Consider the following 23,204-nt stretch of genomic DNA (forward strand, 5'->3'; position numbering starts at 1 on the left):
AAAACAGGTAGATTTTTTTGCAAATGTATTAAAAATAAAAAATAACTCATTTACATAAGTATTCAGACCCTCTGCTATGAGACTTGAAATTGAGTTCAGGTGCATCCTGTTTCCATTGATCATCCTTGAGATGTTTCTACAACTTAGAGTCCACATGTGGTAAATTCAATTGATTGGACATGATTTGGAAAGGCACACACCTGTCTATATAAGGTCCCACAGTTGACAGTGATGTCAGAGCAAAAACCAAGCCATGAGGTCAAAGGAATTGTCCGTAGAGCTCCGAGACAGGATTGTGTCGAGGCACAGATCTGGGGAAAGGTACCAAAAAATGTCTGCAGCATTGAATGTCCCCAAGAACACAGCGGTCTCCATCATTCTTAAATGGAAGAAGTTTGGAACCACCAAGACTCTTCCTAGAGCTGACTGCCCGGCCAAACTGCGCAATCTGGGGAGAAGGGCCTTGGTCAGGGAGGTGACCAAGAACCCGATGGTCACTCTGACAGAGCTCTAGAGTTCCTCTGTGGAGATGGGAGAACCTTCCAGAAGGCAGCACTCCACCAATCATGCCTTTATGGTAGTGGCCAGACAGAAAACACTCCTCAGTAAAAGGCACATGACTGCCCGCTTGGAGTTTGCCAAAAGGCACGTAAAGACTCTCAGACCATGAGAAACAAGATTGCACTCTTTGGCCTGAATGCCAAGTGTCACGTATGGAGGAAACCTGGCACCATCCCTACGGTGAAGCATGGTGGTGGCAGCATCACGCTGTGGGGATGTTTTTCAGCGGCAGGGACTGGGAGACTAGTCCCTGCCGATCCTTGATGAAAACCTGCTCCAGAGCACTCAGGACCTCAGACTGGGACGAAGGTTCACCTTCCAACAGGACAACGACCCTAAGGTACACACCCAAGACAACGCAGGAGTGGCTTCAGGACAAGTCTCTGAATGTCCTTGAGTGGCCCAGCCAGAGCCCGGACTTGAACCCAATCGAACAGCTCTGGAGAGACCTGAAAATAGCTGTGCAGCAACGCTCCCCATCCAACCTGACAGAGATTGAGAGGATCTGCAGAGAATGGGAGAAACTCCCCAAATACAGGTATGCCAAGCTTGTAGCGTCATACCCAAGAAGATTCTATGCTGTAATCGCTGCCAAAGGTGCTTCAACAAAGTACTGAGTAAAGGGTCTGAATACTTGTGTAAATGTGTTCAAGTTTATTTTTAATAAATTATAAAAAAAAGTATAAAAAAACAGTTTTTGCTACGTCATGGGGTATTGTGTGTAGGGGGGGGACAATTTAATCAATTTTAGAATAAGGCTGTAACGTAACAAAATATGGAGAAAGTCAAGGGGTCTGAATAATTTACGAAGGCACAGTATATAACTTCACCCCTTCCAACGGAGTCCATCCAGAGTTCAGAAGTTCAAACTGATCAACTAAGAGCCACGGAAACGACAGACAGTACTCAATGACTTTAATATGATTTCAAAATAAAAAAGAACATTAAAAGAACATTTTTGTCCTTATTACAACTTGCATTGTATGGCCACATGGTGGCATCGTATGCCAAGTTTAAAATACAAAATCTTCAGCCCAAGGTAGCGTTAATCAAATAAATTGAACACATTTTAGCCCCCCCCCCGATAAATAAATACAGCCACACCATCCCCCGTCACAGACACGACAACCATTGACACAGGAAACGGCGCTCCTAACAGCATCAGGAGAAGGAACAGTCACCATTCGCTGCTTTTTGTCTTTGTATCTTGTTAAAATCCACACAGTAGATAGTCTACTTTTACTTAATCACATTTATATATATATAGATTGATATATATAGATTAAATTGAAATGCTTCCTTCCACCCTAGTATCGTTTCCTATGGTGTTATTGTTTTAGAGTTTAAGGGATCGCACTTGGATAAAAATACAGAGAAATATTTAACCAAAGAGAGGGTGACAGTTGTGCCTGGGCTTCGTAACCATGTCTCATAGAGTACGGACAAATAGAACGCTGCCTCATACTTTGAGTTAAACTCAAATTATAATAGGACATACACATAACAATACTTATTCTCACTGAAAAGTCACCTTTTCCTCCTCGATAAACGTATACTGGATGAAATAGACTTGGTTAGCTCGTACAGCAAACATATTCCGAACACCTGTTCCATGGTGTCCAACTGCAACAACTATGACATACAATACACAATACAACATTCAGGGAAGTTCTCCATGACGCAACATTAGGCCTAAAATAACAGAATTGACAGCATGTTTCTGTATGTATAATGACATGCCAATTCAAATAAAAACTTAAATAATTTTTAAAAAGGTTGGCAAAAAAATCTATTCAATTTGTATTGCATGTAAATATTGTATAAAATTCTTTAAAATACAGTTTAGATAATTACTTAAGTACTGAAGTCACCACAGCCAAAAGTGCAGAGGTACATAAATAAAAGATTGACTGTTGGTAGACGGTTGGTGGGGCTTCTCTCTAGAAGAGCTGCACAGAGCTGCCTGCCACTCAACCCTTCAGCGCACCTACCCCAACCCTCCCCCCCCACCCTCATGACCCCACTCCATGACACAACAGACAAACTGAGCGCCCAGTCAAGGGTCAGAGTTCATGAACTAGGACTGGGGAGTTAAAAGTTCACACACACAAGAGGACAAGAACGTTCCTCTCGCTTGACACACACAACCCATCACACTCACACAGTTGCAAAGTTCATCTTTTAAAAATCACTTGCAGGGACTTGTTGACATAGGCACACCCTAACAAATAAAGGGGTGGTGGACAGAGCAGAGTGGATGCTGAGAGGAACATAAGGCGGTTGTTGTTTCACTCTAGAACAGATCCACACATTCAGTCCTCAACACCACAGCACCCTCACAGAGGAGAAGGGGCAGAGAGGTGTGTGTGCACTTTGCAGGGCCAGGCAACAGAATGGACACAACTATTAAAGCTATTATCATCAAAATAAATACAGCTGTTCACTAGGTGAAACAAAAAGAAAGTGAGGGGCGCGGGGTGGGAGCACCCGAAGAGAAGACTTTACCGTTAGTCTGAGTGTGAAACCACAGTGGAAGTGAAGGCAAGAGGGGCCACAGTAAGAGAAACATGCCTAGCAGGCTGACTGACTGACAGAGGCCTGGTCTGGCACTGTCCCTATCCATAGAAAACTAAACCTCAGACAGGACAGAATATGAGCTATATAACCATTCATTAGGACCTGGAAAGAAACAAGGCAATCCTTTGGAGAAGACGCCTGAACTTTCCCTAAAGTACCACTGCTGATGAACAGAGTCTTAGGATTTCTGGAAGGCTTGTGTTCCTAATAATAGCAGAGATAGATCACTGGAAGAAGCCTGCAATCTGCAGAGAAACCCCACTGGGAGCATCAACGGATTTTAAGAGGGCACTGTTATGACAACTGGAGTTTCAGGCTTCCCAATTAACACAGTCAGGGGAGGGACATTGCTCTTTAACCAGTGTCAGTGGACCCTCCTCACACTGGCCAACACATAAAGGCACTAAGAGGATAATAGGTTTGTTGCTAGCCCTAGAAAATGAACAGTAATACATTCATAGCTCACAGGTATCTGAACCGCAATCCCCAAAACTACTCCAAACGTATCAGTACAAAAAAAAAATTTTAAAAGCGTGGATCCTTTTCTTTTTTTGATCTGGGAGACTATGGCTACTTGTCATGGCTTTTTACCCCCCACCACTAAAAAAGGCAATTCAGAAGTGATCCTCCACATCTCTTTCCCCGAGCAGTTGAGCCCTTTCATGCACATCAAGATGGAAGGAGGGAGGGACGTTTGAACTGACAAGAGATGAACCCCATCCAAAACACTACCACCAACAGGCACATACACAACTAAGTGTCTGTGTGTGTAGTCACCCTGGCATGGGACCCAAATGACTCTCACTGTGTATGTGTGTGTGTGTGTGTGTGTGTGTGTGTGTGTGTGTGTGTGTGTGTGTGTGTGTGTGTGTGTGTGTGTGTGTGTGTGTGTGTGTGTGTAAGGGCTGTTGCTTGTGCTCAAGCTAGCTTAAAGAACACTGAAAAAGTCACTAACCAAAGACATCATCCCCCCTAAAGCCTCTGAAATGCTCACACAGACACACACTCCCTCACACACACACACACGAACGCATGCATAGACAGGAATATGCCTACAGAGAAATGAACTCCAGCTGAGAGGAGGGGGAGGGGAGGAGTGTTGTGCCGAGTAAGAGAGTGTGAGTGGGGAGGAAGGAGAGGAGGAGGGAAGTATTGGGTTTGCCATGGTTAGATGTGAGGCGAGAGGGGGGGGGGGGGGGGAGAGGGGGAGGGAGAGGGAGAGGGGGAGGGAGAGGGAGAGGAGAGCGGTCGCATTCCACAGTTCTTCACACAGGCTGCTCTGCACAAGAAACATATATAATACATCTCCTGCCAGTCCCAGGCCAGCTCCTATAGTCCGGTCCTTCAGTCCAGTCCAGTCTAGTCCAGGTTAGAGGGACAGTGGAATAGCTGCTCTCTCTCTCACTCTGACCTCATCCTCTCTCCTCCCCTCGTCCTGTTCCTCCATTCTGTTCTTCTCCAGCAAATAGTGAAAGTGTGTGTTCTGTTGTTGTTCTGTAGCTCTGCTACTGCTAGACCCCCCCAGTGGGGGTCCAAGGGCTGAGGAGAGAGAGCAGCCCAGCATCGGCCCCGCCGCGGTCCTCTGCGCTGCAGGCTTCCTGTCACGTGGTCTCCAGGTAGCTCTGTAGTTTGCGGACGGTCGACTCGTCCAGAGAGAACAGGTCAAAGTCAAAGGTGGTGTTGGTCACGTTGAAGTGGCCCGTCTCCTCGATCAGATTCACTATCTGGGGGAAGAGAGGAGAGGAGGGTAAGACCCGGGTTTAGATGAACATAAAATCACATTGATGATAACATACAAAATAGCATGAACTGTGGCATGACAACACATGTATACGCCACACACTTCCATATGTCAACACAACCACACACATACCTGCTGTAGGACGTTGCGCTCCCTCAGAGCCATTAGTCTGCGGTGGAGGTCCACCAGCTCCTCTGTGTAGGCCTGGAGAGGAGAGGTGGTGGTTAGTGGATAAGTGCTTAGTGAGTTACCTATTATTAGAACAGTTCCATTCAGTATGTGATTACTGATTAACCAGTGTTGTCTCCTGCATCTGTCTGAGTGAGTTTTACACCAGGAAGAATGTGGAGTGACAAGCTGGTAGTGATCTCTAGAATAGTGGTGATAAATCAGTATTGTAGAATTTGAACTAGAGTATATTGAACACTGCACTGGTAATATAATTACTTGATGGATGTTTGAACATGAGAAAAAAGGTAATAAAAAAAGTGTGAATATTTACCCTTCCTACCTTGTCGTATCCCTTCTTCAGCACCTTCTCTGGGCGGCTGCAGATGTCTGGGCTCTTCCTGCCCAAGACCTGCTCAGAGATAGACAGACCACAGAGAGAGACGGAGAGGACAGAGGGATAAACAGATAATGGGAAGGATGGTGCTTTAGGAGAGCAAATGGACACACACCACCACAGTCCGTGTGTGGTGCTAGGAATACGTGTGGTGCTGTGGTGCTAGGAATACGTGTGGTGCTGTGGTGCTAGGAATACGTGTGGTGCTGTGGTGCTAGGAATACAAAACCCATTGCTTAGCCATCAATGATAAACTGCCGGTAATGACCGAAACGTCAATAAAGTACATGTGCAGAGGTAAACCTGGTTAAGTGAGTAACAATCATTAATGATGCCGCTTCGTCAGAAGAGCGACACTAGAGATGGAAATGGAGAAAACCATCCTGGGAGTGCTCCTCAGTCTGTGTTTTACCTTGTTATTGGAGGAGCTGTGTTTCTGTGGAGGCGGCGCCGGGTCTCGACTGGGGCGGTGCGAGCCGTCACTGCTGTCACTCTCGCTGTCCAGGCTCAGTCTGACAGGGAACAGGAGGGCAAAGGTCAGACAGCGCTCATTGTGCCCTGTTTAGCACAGGGAGCCTGGGTATGTGGGTGGGAACACTTTTTGGTGAAGGGATTAGCACAACTTCAAGTCTGGGTTTGTGTTGACTCAATAACTGCAACTATTAAAATGATTTACAGATTTCCTTCAAAAACTATGTAACACCTATAAACGACAGCGAACACAAGTATGGGCTTATGTGCTAGACATACTGACCCACTGTGTCTCATAAGTAACACAAACATCCATAGCCAAGGATAACCAGTGAAAACTAATTGGAGAAGCATCATAGGTGAAAAGAAAGAGTAAGCAACAAACTTGGAGATATAATGAGCATTAGAGAGAGAGAATGAGAGAGGAGAATCAGAATCTTACCGAGAGTCACGGTTGGGCGGGTTGGTCTTGACAGGCGTCCCTTCCTCTGAGCTGCTGTCGTCATCATCTGACCCCTCCGACTGTAGGTCCTCCACCATAGAGCGCAGCGGGCCTAGAGTAGATTTACACACCAATAGAGAACATCTGCTAAATGTACACTGCCAGTCAAAAGTTTGGACACACCTAGTCATTCAAGGGTTTTTCTTTATTTTACTATTTTCTACATTGTAGAATAATAGTGAAGACATCCAAACTATGAAACAACACTTATGGAATCATGTAGTAACCAAAAAAAGTGTTAAACAAATCAAAATATATTTGAGATTCTTCAAATAGCCACCCTTTGCCTTGATGACAGTTTTGCACACTCTTGGCATTCTCTTAACCAGCTTCATGAGGTAGTCACCTGGAATGCATTTCAATTAACAGATGTGCCTTCTTAAAAGTTAATTTGTGGAATTTCTTTCCTTCTTTTTGCGTTTGAGCCAATCAGTTGTGTTGTGACATGGTAGGGGGGTATACAGAAGATAGCCCTATTTGGTAAAAGACCATAGTCCATATTATGGCAAGAACAGCTCAAATAAGCAAAGCGAAACGACAGTCCATCATTACTTTAAGACATGAAGGTCAGTCAATACGGAAAAAGTGCAGTTGCAAAAACCATCAAGCGCTATGATGAAACTGGCTCTCATGACGACCGCCACAGGAATGGAAGACCCAGAGTTACCTCTGCTGCAGAGGATAAGTTCATTAGAGTTACCAGCCTCAGAAATTGCAGCACAAATAAATGCTTCACAGAGTTCAAGTAACAGACACATCTCTACATCAACTGTTCAGAGGGGACTGTGTGAATCAGGCCTTCATGGTCAAATTGCTGCAAAGAAACCACTACTAAAAGTGGAATTGTAGAACCACTACAATGGTGGAACAAGCTCCCTCACGACGCCAGGACAGCGGAGTCACTCACCACCTTCCGGAGACATTTGAAACCCCACCTCTTTAAGGAATACCTGGGATAGGATAAAGTAATCCTTCTACCCCCCCCCCCAAAAAAAATAAAAAATAAAAATAAAAATATATAATAATAAAAAAAAAATTAAAAAAAATTTGTAAAGTTATTATCCCACTGGCTATAGGGTGAACGCACCAATTGGTGAGTCGCTCTGGATAAGAGCGTCTGCTAAATGACGTAAATGTGCCCTTGAGCAAGGCACTTAACCCTAATTGCTCCTGTAAGTCGCTCTGGATAAGAGCGTCTGCTAAATGACTAAAATGTAAATGTAAATGTAAAAGGACACCAATAAGAAGAAGAGACCTGCTTGAGCCAAGAAACAAAAGCAATGGACATTAGACCGGTGGAAATTTGTCCTTTGGTCTGGTGTCCAAATTTGAGATTTTTGGTTCAAACCGTGTGGGTGAACGGATGGTCTCCGCATGTGTAGTTCCCACCGTAAAGCATGGAGGAGGTGGTGTTATGGTGCTTTACTGGTGACACTGTCTGTGATTTATTTAGAATTCAAGGCACACTTAACCAGCATGGCTACCACAGCATTCTACAGCGATACGCCATCCCATCTGGTTTGGGCTTAGTGGGACTATCATTTATTTTTCAACAGGACAATGACCCAACACACCTCCAGGCTGTGTAAGGGCTATTTTACCAAGAAGGAGAGTGATGGAGTGCTGCATCAGATGACCTGGCCTCCATAATCACCCGACCTCAACCCAATTGAGATGGTTTGGGATGAGTTGGACGGCAGAGTGAAGGAAAAGCAGCCAACAGGTGCTCCTTCAACACTGTTGGAAAAGCATTCCAGGTGAAGCTGGTTGAGAGAACGCCAAGAGTGTGCAAAGCTGTCATCAAGGCATAGGGTGGCTATTTGAATAATCTCAAATATAAAATATATTTTGATTTGTTTAACACTTTTTTGGTTACTACATGATTCCATATGTGTTATTTCATAGTTTTGATGTCTTCACTATTATTCTACAATGTAAAAAATTAAGAAAAACCCTTGAATGAGTAGGCGTGTCCAACTTTTGACTGGTAGTGCACATGTATGCATCACAACCATCAACTAAACATCTGGATAGCTTAGTCTAAAAGAAGGACAAACATGAAATCAGAATCAGATTCTGTCAATCTCATCTCCAATGGATGTAGATCCCAGTCAAGAGATGGTCATAGTGGACATACCTTGGCCTTGTTTCTGTCCAGGCTCAAAATCAGACTCTGAGCTGGAGTCAGAGCTGGAGGTGGAGTTTGAGGGACTGGAGGGGACTGACTGCTCTGATTTGGAGGAGGCTTCATCCTCAGAGTTGGAGTCGTCAGACTCAGGCAGTTTCTTGGGCTCCTTGGCCTCCTGAGTGTCGGCCTTGCTGCTCTTGGGGGGTTTCTTGGGGGGTTTCTTCTCTGGGTAGCCTGGGACGACTGCAGATGATGAAGTGACCCGGGGAGAGGCTCCGGTGAAGGGCACTGCAGCTGCCCCCTTAGATCCCTCCGAGCTGCCCTTCTTCGGCTTCTTGGCGCTGGGTTTGGGAGACTCCGCGGTGGAGGGCCGCTTCCCGGGGGCTTTGGACTCCAGTGGGCCCCCTCCTTTGGGGGACATGCCCTCCATCTTGGCCTCCTTCAGTGTGAGTTTGGGCTCTTTGAAGGCGGCCTTCGGAAGGACCTTGCCCTCGTCTTTGACTTTGAGCTCTGCTGGCCTCTTGGAAGAGGAAGATGGCTCACGGGCGCTCTTGCTGCTACCCCCTCCTCCCCCGTCGCGGTCGCTGTCACCCTTAGACGCCGCCTTGCTCTCAGAGTCTTTGCGGGGGCGTTCGCGGTGCTCCTTGGTCAGCTTGTGGGGCTTGGGCCCTTTACTGCTGCCTCCACTGCCTTCTTTACTGGGCTCCTAAAGACAGGGACAATAGGACGATATTAAACACACAATCACTTTCTAATTATGTGCTGGGATGGAATAATACGTAATAGAGTGAAGTAGGGCCCATATGCTCCGCCACATACCTTTCTTGATTGTCAACAAATAAAGATGTGTAAGAGCATTTAATTGTGCTTTACTCTCTCTATATACTGAGTGTACAAAATATTAAGGAGACCTGCTCTTTCTATGACATAGGCTGACCAGGTGAAAGCGGTGATCTCTTATTGATGTCACTTGTTAAATCCACTTCAAATCAGTGTAGATGAAGGGGAGGAGACAGGTCAAATAAGGATTTTTAAGCCTTGAGACAATTGAGACATGGATTGTGTATGTGTGCCATTCAGAGGGTGAATGGGCAAGACAAAAGATGTAAGTGCTTTTGAACAGGGTATGGTAGTAGGTGCCAGGCACACTGGTTTGTGTCAAGAACAGCAACGCTGCTGGGTTTTTGCTCAACAGTTGCTTGTGTGTATCAAGAACGGTCCACCACCCAAAGAACATCCAGCCAACTTGACACAACTGTGGGAAGCATTGGAGTCAACATGGGCCAGCATCCCTGTGGAATGCTTTCAACACCTTGTAGAGTCCTTGCCCCGACGAATTGATGCTGTTCTGAGAGAAAAAAGGGGAGTGCAACTCAATATTTGGAAGGTGTCCTTAATGTTTTGTACACCCAGTGATACAGTATATACTGTATGTATATCAGTGGAGGCTCCTCAGGGGAGGACCATCCACCTCAGTGAAATTCATAAAAATAGAAACTGTAAAACATTTTTTTAAAGTTATCATTTTTTAGATAAAACTATACGAAATATATTCACGTCAACAAATAATTGATTAAAACACATTAGCTGTGTTCGAATACCCATACTAACATACTGTATACTACATAATGAGTATATAACTACATACTATAAGTTAATTTTAGTATACTGTAAACGAATGGTATCCTTTCAGTTGAGCATACAAGCGCTTCACCTGTCTACCCGAAGTTGATGCTGTTGCTATGTAACCTCTTGCTAGCTTGTTAGCATAACAAATGACTAGCTAGACAATAAACGTTGGCGCAGTGGTCTAAGGCACTGCATCGCAGTGCTAGCTGTGCCACTAGAGATCCTGGTTCGAATCCAGGCTCTGTCGTAGCTGGCCGCAACCGGGAGACCCATGGGGCGGCGCACAATTGGCCATGCGTCGTCCAGGGTAGGGGAGGGAATGGCCGGCAGGGATGTAGCTCAGTTGGTAGAGCATGGCATTTGCAACGCCAGGGTTGTGGGTTTGATTCCAGTATAAAATATAAAAAAGGTATGCACTCACTAACTGTAAGTCGCTCTGGATAAGAGCGTCTACTAAATGACTAAAATGTAAATGTAGTTCAGTTATAGTTAATATACTGCCTGGCAAGTTCGATGTATTAGTAGCCAACTAACCTTAGGACGGTAACTAGCTAACATACTGTAATGCTATGCGGTTCGTAAGGATAGCGTAGCTAACAAATTGTCAGCCAACATAACGTGTAACGTAACTTATTTGAAAAGACATTGCTCAACATTTGTCATAATTAGTTAAAGGGATGAATTTGTATCCACTCGTCGGACTTCGGCTGCAAATTTTCAGGCATTTTCTTCAAATCTGAAAACGTTGTGAAGCCACGCCAATTTTCTGAAGAATTGCATTATGGGCCCGAAAATACGGAAATAGTGTCCACTGCTTGTATACTTCGTATTTTGGCAAATTTAGTACAACATCCGGGAACTTTTGGCATACTAACTACAGTGGGGGAAAAAAGTATTTAGTCAGCCACCAATTGTGCAAGTTCTCCCACTTAAAAAGATGAGAGGCCTGTAACTTTCATCATAGGTACACGTCAACTATGACAGACAAAATTAGAAAAAGAAATCCAGAAAATCACATTGTAGGATTTTTAATGAATTTATTTGCAAATTATGGTGATGTTTAAGTATTTGGTCAATAACAAAAGTTTCTCAATACTTTGTTATATACCCTTTGTTGGCAATGACACAAGTCAAACGTTTCTGTAAGTCTTCACAAGGTTTTCACACACTGTTGCTGGTATTTTGCCCATTCCTCCATGCAGATCTCCTCTAGAGCAGTGATGTTTTGGGGCTGTCGCTGGGCAACACAGACTTTCAACTCCCTCCAAAGATTTTCTATGGGGTTGAGATCTGGAGACTGGCTAGGCCACTCCAGGACCTTGAAATGCTTCTTACGAAGCCACTCCTTCGTTGCCCGGGCGGTGTGTTTGGGATCATTGTCATGCTGAAAGACCCAGCCACGTTTCATCTTCAATGCCCTTGCTGATGGAAGGAGGTTTTCACTCAAAATCTCACGATACATGGCCCCATTCATTCTTTCCTTTACACGGATCAGTCGTCCTGGTCCCTTTGCAGAAAAACAGCCCCAAAGCATGATGTTTCCACCCCCATGCTTCACAGTAGGTATGGTGTTCTTTGGATGCAACTCAGCATTCTTTGTCCTCCAAACACGACGAGTTGAGTTTTTACCAAAAAGTTATATTTTGGTTTCATCTGACCATATGACATTCTCCCAATCCTCTTCTGGATCATCCAAATGCACTCTAGCAAACTTCAGACGTGCCTGGACATGTACTGGTTTAAGCAGGGGGACACGTCTGGCACTGCAGGATTTGAGTCCCTGGCGGCGTAGTGTGTTACTGATGGTAGGCTTTGTTACTTTGGTTGACTAAATACTTTTTTCCCCCATTGTATATCCATACTATGACCAATAAGCATACTACATACTCAATTTACGTCACAAATAGTATGGTTAGTACGAGTATTTATTGTTTTGCAATGAAGGTCTACAGTAGCCTTAACAGCACTCTGTAGGGTAGCACCATGGTGTAGCCGGAGTACAGGTAGCTTCTGTCCTCCTCTGGGTACAATGACTTCAATACAAATCCTAGGAGGGTCATGGTTCTCACCCCCTTCCATAGACTTGCACGGTAATTATGACAACTTCCGGAGGACGTCCTCCAACCTATCAAGAGTTCTTGCAGCATGAACTGACATGTTGTCCAACCAATCAAAGGATCAGAGAATGAATCTAGTACTGAAAGCATAAGCTACAGCTAGCACTGCTTAAAAAGTGGTGAGTAGTTGACTGAAAGAGAGAAAGACAATAGTTGAACAGTTTTGAACAAATGAATTTCTTCCAAAATGAAGGAGAAGCAAGAAAGAGATAGACATTTTTTCCCTCACTTACTTAGCTAGTAAATGCAGCTAGCAAGTTTAGCCTACTCAGAAACCCTGCTCAAACAGAGGGATGCTATGTTAGCTAGCTGGCTATGACTATCCAACATAACACTGAAACTCTTCCAAGTCAAGGAAAGCTTTTGGTTTGACTAATTTATTGCCAACCGGGGCCCGCCGGTGTAAGTGCTAAACTGCTTACTGACTGTACACTGTAACGTTACTGCATGATAGTAGCGGGTTTACTAACGCATTAGTTCTATTAGATATGTTGACTATGGCGTTACTTTAGCTAATATGGTGACAACGATGTAGGCTGTGTGTAGCAGTTATGATATGGTTTGCCTTGAAAGGTTTTTTTGCCTGGCCACATACAGCTGATGTGTTGTGCATTGAAGTCCACAAGCGAAGGGGAAAAGGGTGAGAGGAGAAGAGCACGTAGATGCGAGAAGGAATACAATGTGGCTGCTATGAAAGTGAACCGTGTTTATGCGTGATCAGGGGTGTATTCATTCCGCCGATTCTGTTGAATTACGTTTCTTAAACAGAAGCAAATGGAATGAAACGGCGATAAACATACCAGAATTTGTCCACTATAAACTCTTGTTTGCAACTGTTGGACTAATGGTTACACCCTAGATCAGCTAGATGCAGGCAAGAGTGTGCAAGGCGGTATTGAATGTGTCACGGTCTGTCACCTCAAATTTCTCTCGACCTGTGTGCACCTACGTTGTAAACTTTCATTCATAGGCTAGGTTGTAGCAACCTCATGATAGGTATAGGGAAAATGTGAGTATCACGTAGTAGCCTAAACCAATTGCTGTTACATTGAACTGGGTGAATGGAATATAAATGACAGTCATTCAATATGCTGTAATAAAAATAAGGCCATGTTCATTAAGGAAAAAACAGCACCGACCGCCACTGGTATGTATCCTACAGAGAACCCAGCTGATCCATCACTACCCTAATCACTCTACTGTCAATGCACTCTTAGCCAAAGGCCCACTGGAGAACTGCCATTCACCTTCCGTCATTCTTATCATTCCACAACATGCATGCACGTATCCATACGCAAAACATAGATCGTCCACGTTAATACTATGATAATTCAACAGAGTGGTAAACATTAAACCAGGATTGGATGTTTGTAATCATGCCAGTGTATTTGGGATCATCAGTGATCAGAGAATGGAGCAGAAGTCCAGCTAGATTAATGAAAGGATCCCATTATATGATTAAAGGCTGGGGGAACAAAGAACACACACAGGGTTTTCCGTCCCTTATCTCAACTGTACCCTACTCTCCTATCCTCTGCTGTATTGACTGGTTGAGCAATACGTTACACATTCCTACTCCTTCTCCTTATCAGTGTGGTAGGCTAGGCACAGTGCTAACCTTTGACCCGTGGGAGGTCTTGGTCTTCTTGGGGTCTGAGAAGGCAGATAGTGGGATGGTGGGGAGCATGGGGTAGTCTGGACTGGGCTTCGACACCGCCTCTGTCCCTTCCGGCACCACAATGACCTGAGAGACACAGAGAGTCAGAAGACTGAGGACAAACAACAACACGGTACATTCTCTCTTGCCATTCCACTACAACACTCCCCACTCATCCCATATCATCCCACATGTATCCCTTTCCCCATCTCACCCCTCCAGCCTTGACCAACTTGCGTCTGAACTCCCGTGTGGGGTTGTTAAAAGTGAGCTTCTCACAGCGCAGGTGATTGACAGGGGGGTTCCCCTCCAGGTTCAGGAAGAGGTCATAGTTGAAGCACACCTTTTTAGGCTCCTCCTGTAAATAATAATGAGTTCACATATCTAGTTAGCCATGCACCGCCAAGCCCTGTTAAGTCCTTATCAGCAGCATATTATCAGCTAACAGTAAGAATACGCGATACCCTGCCAAGTCAATAAGAGGCATATCTGGAGTACACACACTGATAAGCCCTAACATTCCACATTGGGAGAGAACTTCATCTTAACTAAGGCAAACAGTAGGACATTTTGGTAAACAAACTGAGACTTTCTGTTCACCCGCCACTTTCAGAACATGCCAGGAGTCATAGGGTTACAGATAAAGGACAGGACAGGGGCCAGTAAAAACATTCACAGCACACATTCCAGATAAACTGTAGGCCCTTTTAAACAGGACCTAGAGTGACATGAGGTGCAGCCAGACAGACAGTACACCAGCCAGACCAGCAGCAAAAGGCCCACTACTAGCATGACCAGTGTCACCACACACAGCCCCGTATCGCTTACACCTCAACCTGGTGTCTCCACACATACTGCACATGACTAAAAGCAGCAAATGAACCATGTGTGCACATTGAATACCAATCAAACGACATTAATATTGATAGACCCAAAAAAATATATATATAGAGCACCAGAGAAAATCAAATCCATTAGGAATCACAGGTAACAGTAGCCAATATCCTGAGGGATAGTGACACTGTTAACATAGTACCATTACAGAGGTTGTGACTGAGCTCTCACCTTGTTCTTGAAGTAGACCTCGATGGGCATGAGGAACCCAGCGTAGCCCGACTCCTCCACTTTGTATGGTGGCTCCTTGCATACTGAAGAGACAACACAGGCACATCAGCAACATACATTCAGGATAACATCAATGGTCATTGCTAGAAGGTTAATGGGGAACTAGCTCCAGCCTCCCTGGGAGAGCCAGTCATTACAACCTGAAGCTTGTGGGAGCCATATTGTGCAATGACCATAATGACCGCCATCATGGACAGTGACCCTAAGCTTTACAGTGACTTAATGAGGCGAGATGTGCCTGGTCTGGAGAAGACCACAGAAGACATCATGTTTGGTGAAGTTCAATACGAATGGGAAAAAAGCCAATGCAAAGGCACTCACTTGGAAAAATCTGACCGAGCAACATGCACGTTAGAGGTAGTAGGCAATAATCTACAGCCCTTCTGTGTGTTTGCACATCACACTACTATAGAATAAATGTAACAATATTGGTTAAGACAAAGTTGTCAAGGTGAATCCTCTCTCCCCTCCCCAGACAAAAACAAAACAAAGTAATCACAGAACCAGTTTGAGGCAAGTTCGTGTGTGTGTGTGTGCAAGAGTATGCTTTGTCCGACCCACCTCTCTTGGGTTTGGGGAAGCTCTCATGCAGCCGGAAGACAACCTTCTCCACAAAGTGCTGTATATCCCCAGTCTCAGGCCCTCGCACAAACACCATCCAGTCGTGGGTGAAGCCCTCCGAGGTCACCTTCTTCCTCAACTGGGCTCGGTGTCCTAGCTCCAGCTTCACCTGCACTGTGCACTGCAGACACAGGGACAAGGTCAGACATACAGTGCCTTCATTAAGTATTCCCACCCCCTGACTTTTTCCACATTTTGTTGTTACAGCCCGAATTTAAAATGGATTAAATTGAGATATTTTTTTGTCAGCGGCCAACACACAATATCCCATAATGTCAAACTGGAATTATGTTTTTCGAAATTATTATTATTTTAATAAAAAATGAAAAGCTGAAATGTCTTGAGTCAATAAGTAAGTATGCAACCCCTTTGTTATGGCAAGCCTAAATAAGTTCAGGAGTCAAAATGTGCTTAACAAGTCACATAATAAATTGCATGGACTCACTGTGTACAATAATAGTGTTTAACATGATTTCTGAATGACTAGCCTACCTCATCTCTGTATCCCACACACACAATTATCTGTAAGGTCCCTCAGTCGAGCAGTGAATTTCAAACAGATTCAACCACAAAGACCAGGGAGGTTTTCCAATGCCTCGCAAAGAAGGGCACCTATTGGTAAATGGGTAAAAATAAAAAAGCAGACATTGAATATCCCTTTGAGCATGGTGAAGTTATTAATTACACTTTGGATGGTGTATCGTATTGACACCCTGTCACTACAAAGATACAGGCGTCCTTCCTAACTCAGTTGCTGGAGAGGAAGGACAATGGTGGCCAATGGTGACTTTAAAACAGTTACATAGTTTAATGGCTGTGATAGGAGAAAACTGAGGATGGATCAAAAACATTGTAGTAACTCCACAATACTAACCTAATTGACAGAGTGAAAAGAAGGAAGTCTGTACAGAATACAAATATTCCAAAACATTCATCCTGTTTGCAATAAGACACTAAAGTAATAATGCAAACAATATGGCAAAGCAATGTACTTTTTGTCCTGAATACAAAGTGCAATGTTTGGGGCAAATCCAATACAACACATTACTGAGTACCACTCTCCATATTTTCAAGCATAGTGGTGGCTGCATCATGTTATGGGTATGCTTGTAAATGGTAAAGACTGGGAAGTTTTTCAGGATAAAAAATAAACGGAATGGACCTAAGCACAGGCAAAATCCTAGAGGAAAACCTGGTTCAGTCTGCATTCCACTAGACACTGGGATTCACCTTTCAGCAGGACAATAACCTACAACACAAGACCAAATCTACACTGGAGTTGCTTACCAAGAAGACCGTGAATGTTCCGGAGTGGCCAAGTTAAAAGTTTAAACCTGCTTGAAAGTCTACGGTAAGACTTGAAAATGGTTGTCTAGCAATGATCAACAACCAATTTGACAGAGCTTGAAGAATTATGAAAATAATAAAATGGGCAAATATTGTACAATCCAGGTGTGGAAAGCTCTTAGAGACTCACAGCTGTAATTCGCTGCCAAAGGTGAATCGAGCATGTATGGACTCGGGGGTGTGAATACTAATGTAAATTAGATATTTTAGTATTTCTTTTTCTATACATTCGAAAAATGACTAAAAACATGGTTTTCACTTTGTCAATATGGGGTATTGTGTTTAGATGGGTGAGGATTTTTAAAAAATCAATTTTGAATTCATGCTGTAACAACACAATGTGGAATAAGTCAAGAGGTAGGAATACTTTCTGAAGGCACTGTAGCAAAGAAAAACTAAACAAAGAAAACATTAGGCCTAGCATCTAAAATTCATCACGAGTTAGTAGCTTGGTTAAAGAAATAGTATAGCTTAAAGGCCCAGCGCAGTCAAAAACGTGATTTTCTATTGTTTTCTATAGAATTCCACATTATGAGGTTGGAATAATACTGTGAAAATTATGATAGTGCCTTTTAGTGTAAAAGCTGCTTGATTAGACAGCCTGAAATTTCAGCCTGTTTTGGTGGGATGGAGTTTTGGGCTGCCTGGTGACATCATAGTTAATAGACCAATAAGAAAGAGATTTCCAAACATCTCTGCCAATAACAGTTAGTTTTCAGTTTCCCCCTCCCCACTCAGACCACTCCCTGACAGTCCTAGTAAAATTCTTGCTTGAGAAATAGCTCTTTGCTATAAAGCTATTTTTGTTTCTTTTAGACCATTTTATTGAAAACAATCACAGTAAGGTACAGTGAGGGAACAAAGTATTTGATCCCCTGCTGATTTAGTACGTTTGCCCACTGACAAAGAAATGATCAGTCTATAATTTTAATGGTAGGTTTATTTGAACAGTGAGAGACAGAATAACAAAACAAAAATCCAGAAAAACGCATGTCAAAAATGTTATAAATTGATTTGCATTTTAATGAGGGAAATAAGTATTTGACCCCCTCTCAATCAGAAAGATTTCTGGCTCCCAGGTGTCTTTTATACAGGTAACGAGCTGAGATTAGGAGCACACTCTTAAAGGGAGTGCTCCTAATCTCAGCTTGTTACCTGTATAAAAGACACCTGTCCACAGAAGCAATCAATCAATCAGATTCCAAACTCTCTACCATGGCCAAGACCAAAGAGCTCTCCAAGTATGTCAGGGACAAGATTGTAGACCTACACAAGGCTGGAATGGGCTACAAGACCATCGCCAAGCAGCTTGGTGAGAAGGTGACAACAGTTGGTGTGATTATTCGCAAATGGAAGAAACACAAAAGAACTGTCAATCTTCCTCAGCCTGGGGCTCCATGCAAGATCTCACCTCGTGGAGTTGCAATGATCATGAGAACGGTGAGGAATCAGCCCAGAAATACAAGGGAGGATCTTGTCAATGATCTCAAGGCAGCTGGAACCATAGTCACCAAGAAAACAATTGGTAACACACTACACCATGAAGGACTGAAATCCTGCAGCGCCCGCAAAGTCGCCCTGCTCAAGAAAGAACATATACATGCCCGTCTGAAGTTTGCCAATGAACATCTGAATGATTCAGAGGAGAACTGGGTGAAAGTGTTGTGGTCAGATGAGACCAAAATGGAGCTCTTTGGCATCAACTCAACTCGCCGTGTTTGGAGGAGGAGGAATGCTGCCTATGACCCCAAGAACACCATCCCCACCGTCAAACATGGAGGTGGAAATATTATGCTTTGGGGGGGGGGGTTCTGCTAAGGGGACAGGACAACTTCACCGCATCAAAGGGACGATGGACAGGGCCATGTACCGTCAAATCTTGGGAGAGAACCTCCTTCCCTCAGCCAGGGCATTGAAAATGGGTCGTGGATGGGTATTCCAGCATGACAATGACCCAAAACACACGGCCAAGGCAACAAAGGAGTGGCTCAAGAAGAAGCACATTAAGGTCCTGGAGTGGCCTAGCCAGTCTCCAGACCTTAATCCCATAGAAAATCTGTGGAGGGAGCTGAAGGTTTGAGTTGCCAAATGTCAGCCTCAAAACCTTAATGACTTGGAGAAGATCTGCAAAGAGGAGTGGGACAAAATCCTTCCTGAGATGTGTGCAAACCTGGTGGCCAACTACAAGAAACATCTGACCTCTGATTGCCAACAAGGGTTTTGCCACCAAGTACTAAGTCATGTTTTGCAGAGGGGTCAAATACTTATTTCCCTCATTAGAAATGCTAATCAATTTATAACATTTTTGACATGCGTTTTTCTGGATTTTTTGTTTTGTTATTCTGTCTCTCACTGTTCAAATAAACCTACCATTAAAATTTGACTGATCATTTCTTTGTCAGTGGGGACACGTATAAAATCAGCAGGGGATCAAATACTTTTTTCCCTCACTGTACTTAATTATTACCCACAAATTATATGACAGAGTAAAAACGGCTGCATTGGACCTTTTAAGAAAAGGAAAATAATTCTATACTACAATTTCAAAAGGTTAGTTGTTCTGAGATGGACACAGAGAATACATAGACTGTGAAAATGATAGTAGTTGGACGGACATCCAAATGACATGCTGCAGCGATCGGGACAGCTACTAAAGAGGGATTGTGGGGGGGGGGGGACAGAAAAGGCACTTTATGTCCATGCCTGAAGAATGTGGGGATTTGGCCCCTTCTTTCCGCAGTGCTCATGAGCTGTGACTGAGTGGAGAGATTAGGGGACAGGATTGAGATGAGCTGGTCTGGCACTCTCAGCCTCACACACACACCCCTCCCTGGCGTCTCGCCCGGCCATTCTGTGGCGGTAATGCCCTTTAACTCCAGATGGTACCACACCCTGGGTCAGTGCAGCAGCCATGGAGCCCCTCCCCATCAACCAACCAGCTCCACAGGATCACTGCCCATCACCAAATACAGCCAAGATACAACCCACCATTCATACACTAACCTTCACAGATCAGAGATCATAACAAACAAAATAGGTCTGAGATGGTTGGCATTGACAATGACTCAAGGAAAAAGACAAGAGCACCGTCTACACTGATGCTTATGCGAGAAAGATTCTTGATTCATGAAAGAATATTCACAGAGACCGAATTACATTCTGTAATTTAATTTGGTTCACTTCCCACTTCCCAGCCAGAACAAGATAACAAAATACATTGAGCCCCATCCTTGTGGCAAGTGAACCCCCCTAGGAAATGCATTCCTTGGCAGACAAGCAGGCTCTCATAACAATGAATCTCCACGTGCCATGAAAATAACATGACCAAGGAAAAAAATCATATGAAAGTCTCCTTTGATGAGGCACACAGACAAAAGAGACGAAGTTGCAGCTCTCCTGCTCCGGTGCATGAAAACAGACTACTCTATCAACAGACCACAACAGAACAGACACACCTGCAGAACTTTGAGCTCTGTACGGGTGGGCAGGCCCCACCAGACACCACAGCCCTTACAGAGATCATACTCTAGTCTACTCCAATTAGAAAGCAAGCCACTATCCCACCACTATCTGGTATGAACATGACCATCTTTGGTGCATTATTGTGAATTGAACTGTGCTTTTGATAATAGCACAAATCCTACAATGACAAAGCACAGACGTTATGATGCACAACAAGGCCCATCAATCTTTATGAGATTTCCAAAAATAAGGCATGTAGCCAGAGGGCAGTTTAGATCTAGATTTCAAACCATACAGACAAAACTTGAAATGCACAAAAATACAATGACTATCTTCTTAGATGTTTTATGGTTGTTGATGATGGATAGTTTTATATTGTTTGCCACTATGGGTAATCGGGGTAATCAGGATAAAAATATGAGTCCTTCCTTGTCGTCACGGAATTCCATTCTTCAAAGCGGTAACACTGGACAGTGACATGTTCCCACAAGTGCATGCCATGAGTCACTGACTTTGATATGGAAATAGAGTTTGCATTCTCATTGTCAGCATGCATTAAAACTCCTACCTAGAGTAACAGCAGAGTTACTGACATGAGATTTTGAAAAGTTAGATGGCCTGCTAATCTCAGTCAATGGACATCGATGTGGACATAGTGCATGGACGTTCTTCCATGTTAGCTGTTACACACGCAATTTGTATCTACGATTTTCAAATATCTTCATTAGTGCACAATCTTTAAACTGATGATGTGATTCCCGCTTTTCAATTCCTCGTCGCCAGATACACACCCCTCCACCCAGACCTGGAAAGAGCAACCCTTTCCACCGGTGCCTTGTAGCCGCTATTTACGTAGCGAAGGGCCGCGAGAGCGTCCCTAGCAGGTAGTAGCTCGTGCTAAATTAGGTTATGAACCGGGTAAGGAGTAAGTATGTCTTACTTTCTCAATATACTAGGCCATAATACACAAGCAAGCAATAAATCCCTTTGTGTCACGTCTGATTGTGTGGCTAGCTAGCAATGCTGAGTGAGGCTAACGTTAGCCAACTAGCAAAGCTCGTGAGCCAACTATGAGTTCGATTAGCAGGATTTTTTTCGAGCACCAGGCATTCATTTCTGTCCCGGGCGCAGCCTTCTAGCATTTTTTCGGTTAAAAGTTCAGGATTCACGAGGGGACATAAAAGTAACTTTACCTGATTCTCCATGATTCTGTGGCTTCAGTGATTGTTCTATTTATTTACAGCGGCGTTTCGCGAGGTTGTTCCCTGCACCTCATTGTGTGTCAAATTCAACCTAAAACCGGAAGCCAGACAGCACCCCCCCCCTTCCAGACGGCTGCTGGCAAGCAACCAAAACAGAAAGCTTTCTCATCCAATCAGGTAGGCTAAATTTAAGCCATTTGTATTGAACCAACCATAGCACTTCAGAGGTGGGACTTCTCACGAGCGACAAATACATTTCAAGTATTTTCTGTAGCGTCTAGGAGTGACAGGGCAGGCTGGTCTCATAGACTTGACGTAACATAGTAAATCAAAATCTGGGACGCTCAAATTTGTATGATAAAAACGAGAGAGTGGTTGGTCAGGGTGCATGGGTGGGCGTATAATGCGAATGTCTAGTAACCCAAAGGACAACGTTAGCATTTTAGCTATTTAGCAACTTTGCAACTACTCAGGCCTACTACTTTTTAGCTACTTTGCAACTACTTAGCATGTTAGCTAACCCTTCCCCTAACCATAACATTCATCTTTAACCTAACTCCTAACCCATAGCCTAGCTAATGTTAGCCACCTAACTAACGTTAGCCACCTAGCTAACGTTAGCCACAACAAATTGGAATTTGTAACATATCATATGGTTAGCAAATTCGTAACATATTGTACGAATTGCAATTCGTAACATATCATGCAAATTGTAATTCGTAACATATCATACGAAATCGATGATGGACATCCACAAACGAATACATACCAAACCAAACCAAACATAATGTATCATACTCATTTGAGTGTCCCTGATTTTCGTTTACTATATTACGTCTTTTTTTTCTTCTTTTTTTTCACCTTTATTTAACCAGGTAAACCAGTTGAGAACAAGTTCTCATTTACAACTGCGACCTGGCCAAGATAAAGCAAAGCAGTGCGATAAAAACAACAACACAGAGTTACATATGGGGTAAAAAAAACATAAGGTCATAAAATACAACAGAAAATATATATACAGTGTGTGCAAATGTAGCAAGTTATGGAGGTAAGGCAATAAATAGGCTATAGTGCAAAATAATTACAATTAGTATTAACACTGGAATGCTAGATGTGCAAGAGATTATGTGCAAATAGAGATACTGGGGTGCAAAATAGCAAAATAAATAACAATATAGGGATGAGGTAGTTGGGTGGGCTAATTTCAGATGGGCTGTGTACATGTGCAGTGATCGGTAAGGTGCTCTGACAACTGATGCTTAAAGTTAGTGAGGGAGATAAGAGTCTCCAGCTTCAGAGATTTTTGCAATTCGTTCCAGTCATTGGCAGCAGAGAACTGGAAGGAATGGCGGCCAAAGGAGGTGTTGGCTTTGGGAATGACCAGTGAGATATACCTGCTGGAGCGCAGACTACGGGTGGGTGCTGCTATGGTGACCAATGAGCTAAGATAAGGCGGGGATTTGCCTAGCAGTGATCCGTCTACCTCTGTCCAGGTTGGA

At 43.8% G+C, this 23,204-nt stretch overlaps 1 protein-coding gene across 1 annotated transcript; it reads right to left on the minus strand.

Moving 5' to 3' along the window:
• Positions 1–4,485: 4,485 nt before the first annotated feature.
• On the minus strand, positions 4,486–21,758 carry LOC311131548 (protein ENL-like). Its single transcript, XM_084164595.1, has 11 exons — positions 21,697–21,758; positions 15,635–15,815; positions 15,014–15,096; positions 14,163–14,306; positions 13,910–14,035; positions 8,555–9,251; positions 6,358–6,469; positions 5,857–5,956; positions 5,382–5,459; positions 5,012–5,083; positions 4,486–4,862 (listed from the first exon to the last, which is right to left on the minus strand). Exons 1-11 carry the CDS (start codon positions 21,706–21,708, stop codon positions 4,740–4,742), a joined length of 1,728 nt encoding a protein of 575 aa, XP_084020721.1. The 5' UTR covers positions 21,709–21,758; the 3' UTR covers positions 4,486–4,739.
• Between the last annotated feature and the right edge of the window lie 1,446 nt (positions 21,759–23,204).

Source organism: Coregonus lavaretus (genome assembly GCF_964263955.1).
Source record: "Coregonus lavaretus genome assembly, chromosome: 6".
Lineage (NCBI taxonomy): Eukaryota > Metazoa > Chordata > Actinopteri > Salmoniformes > Salmonidae > Coregonus > Coregonus lavaretus.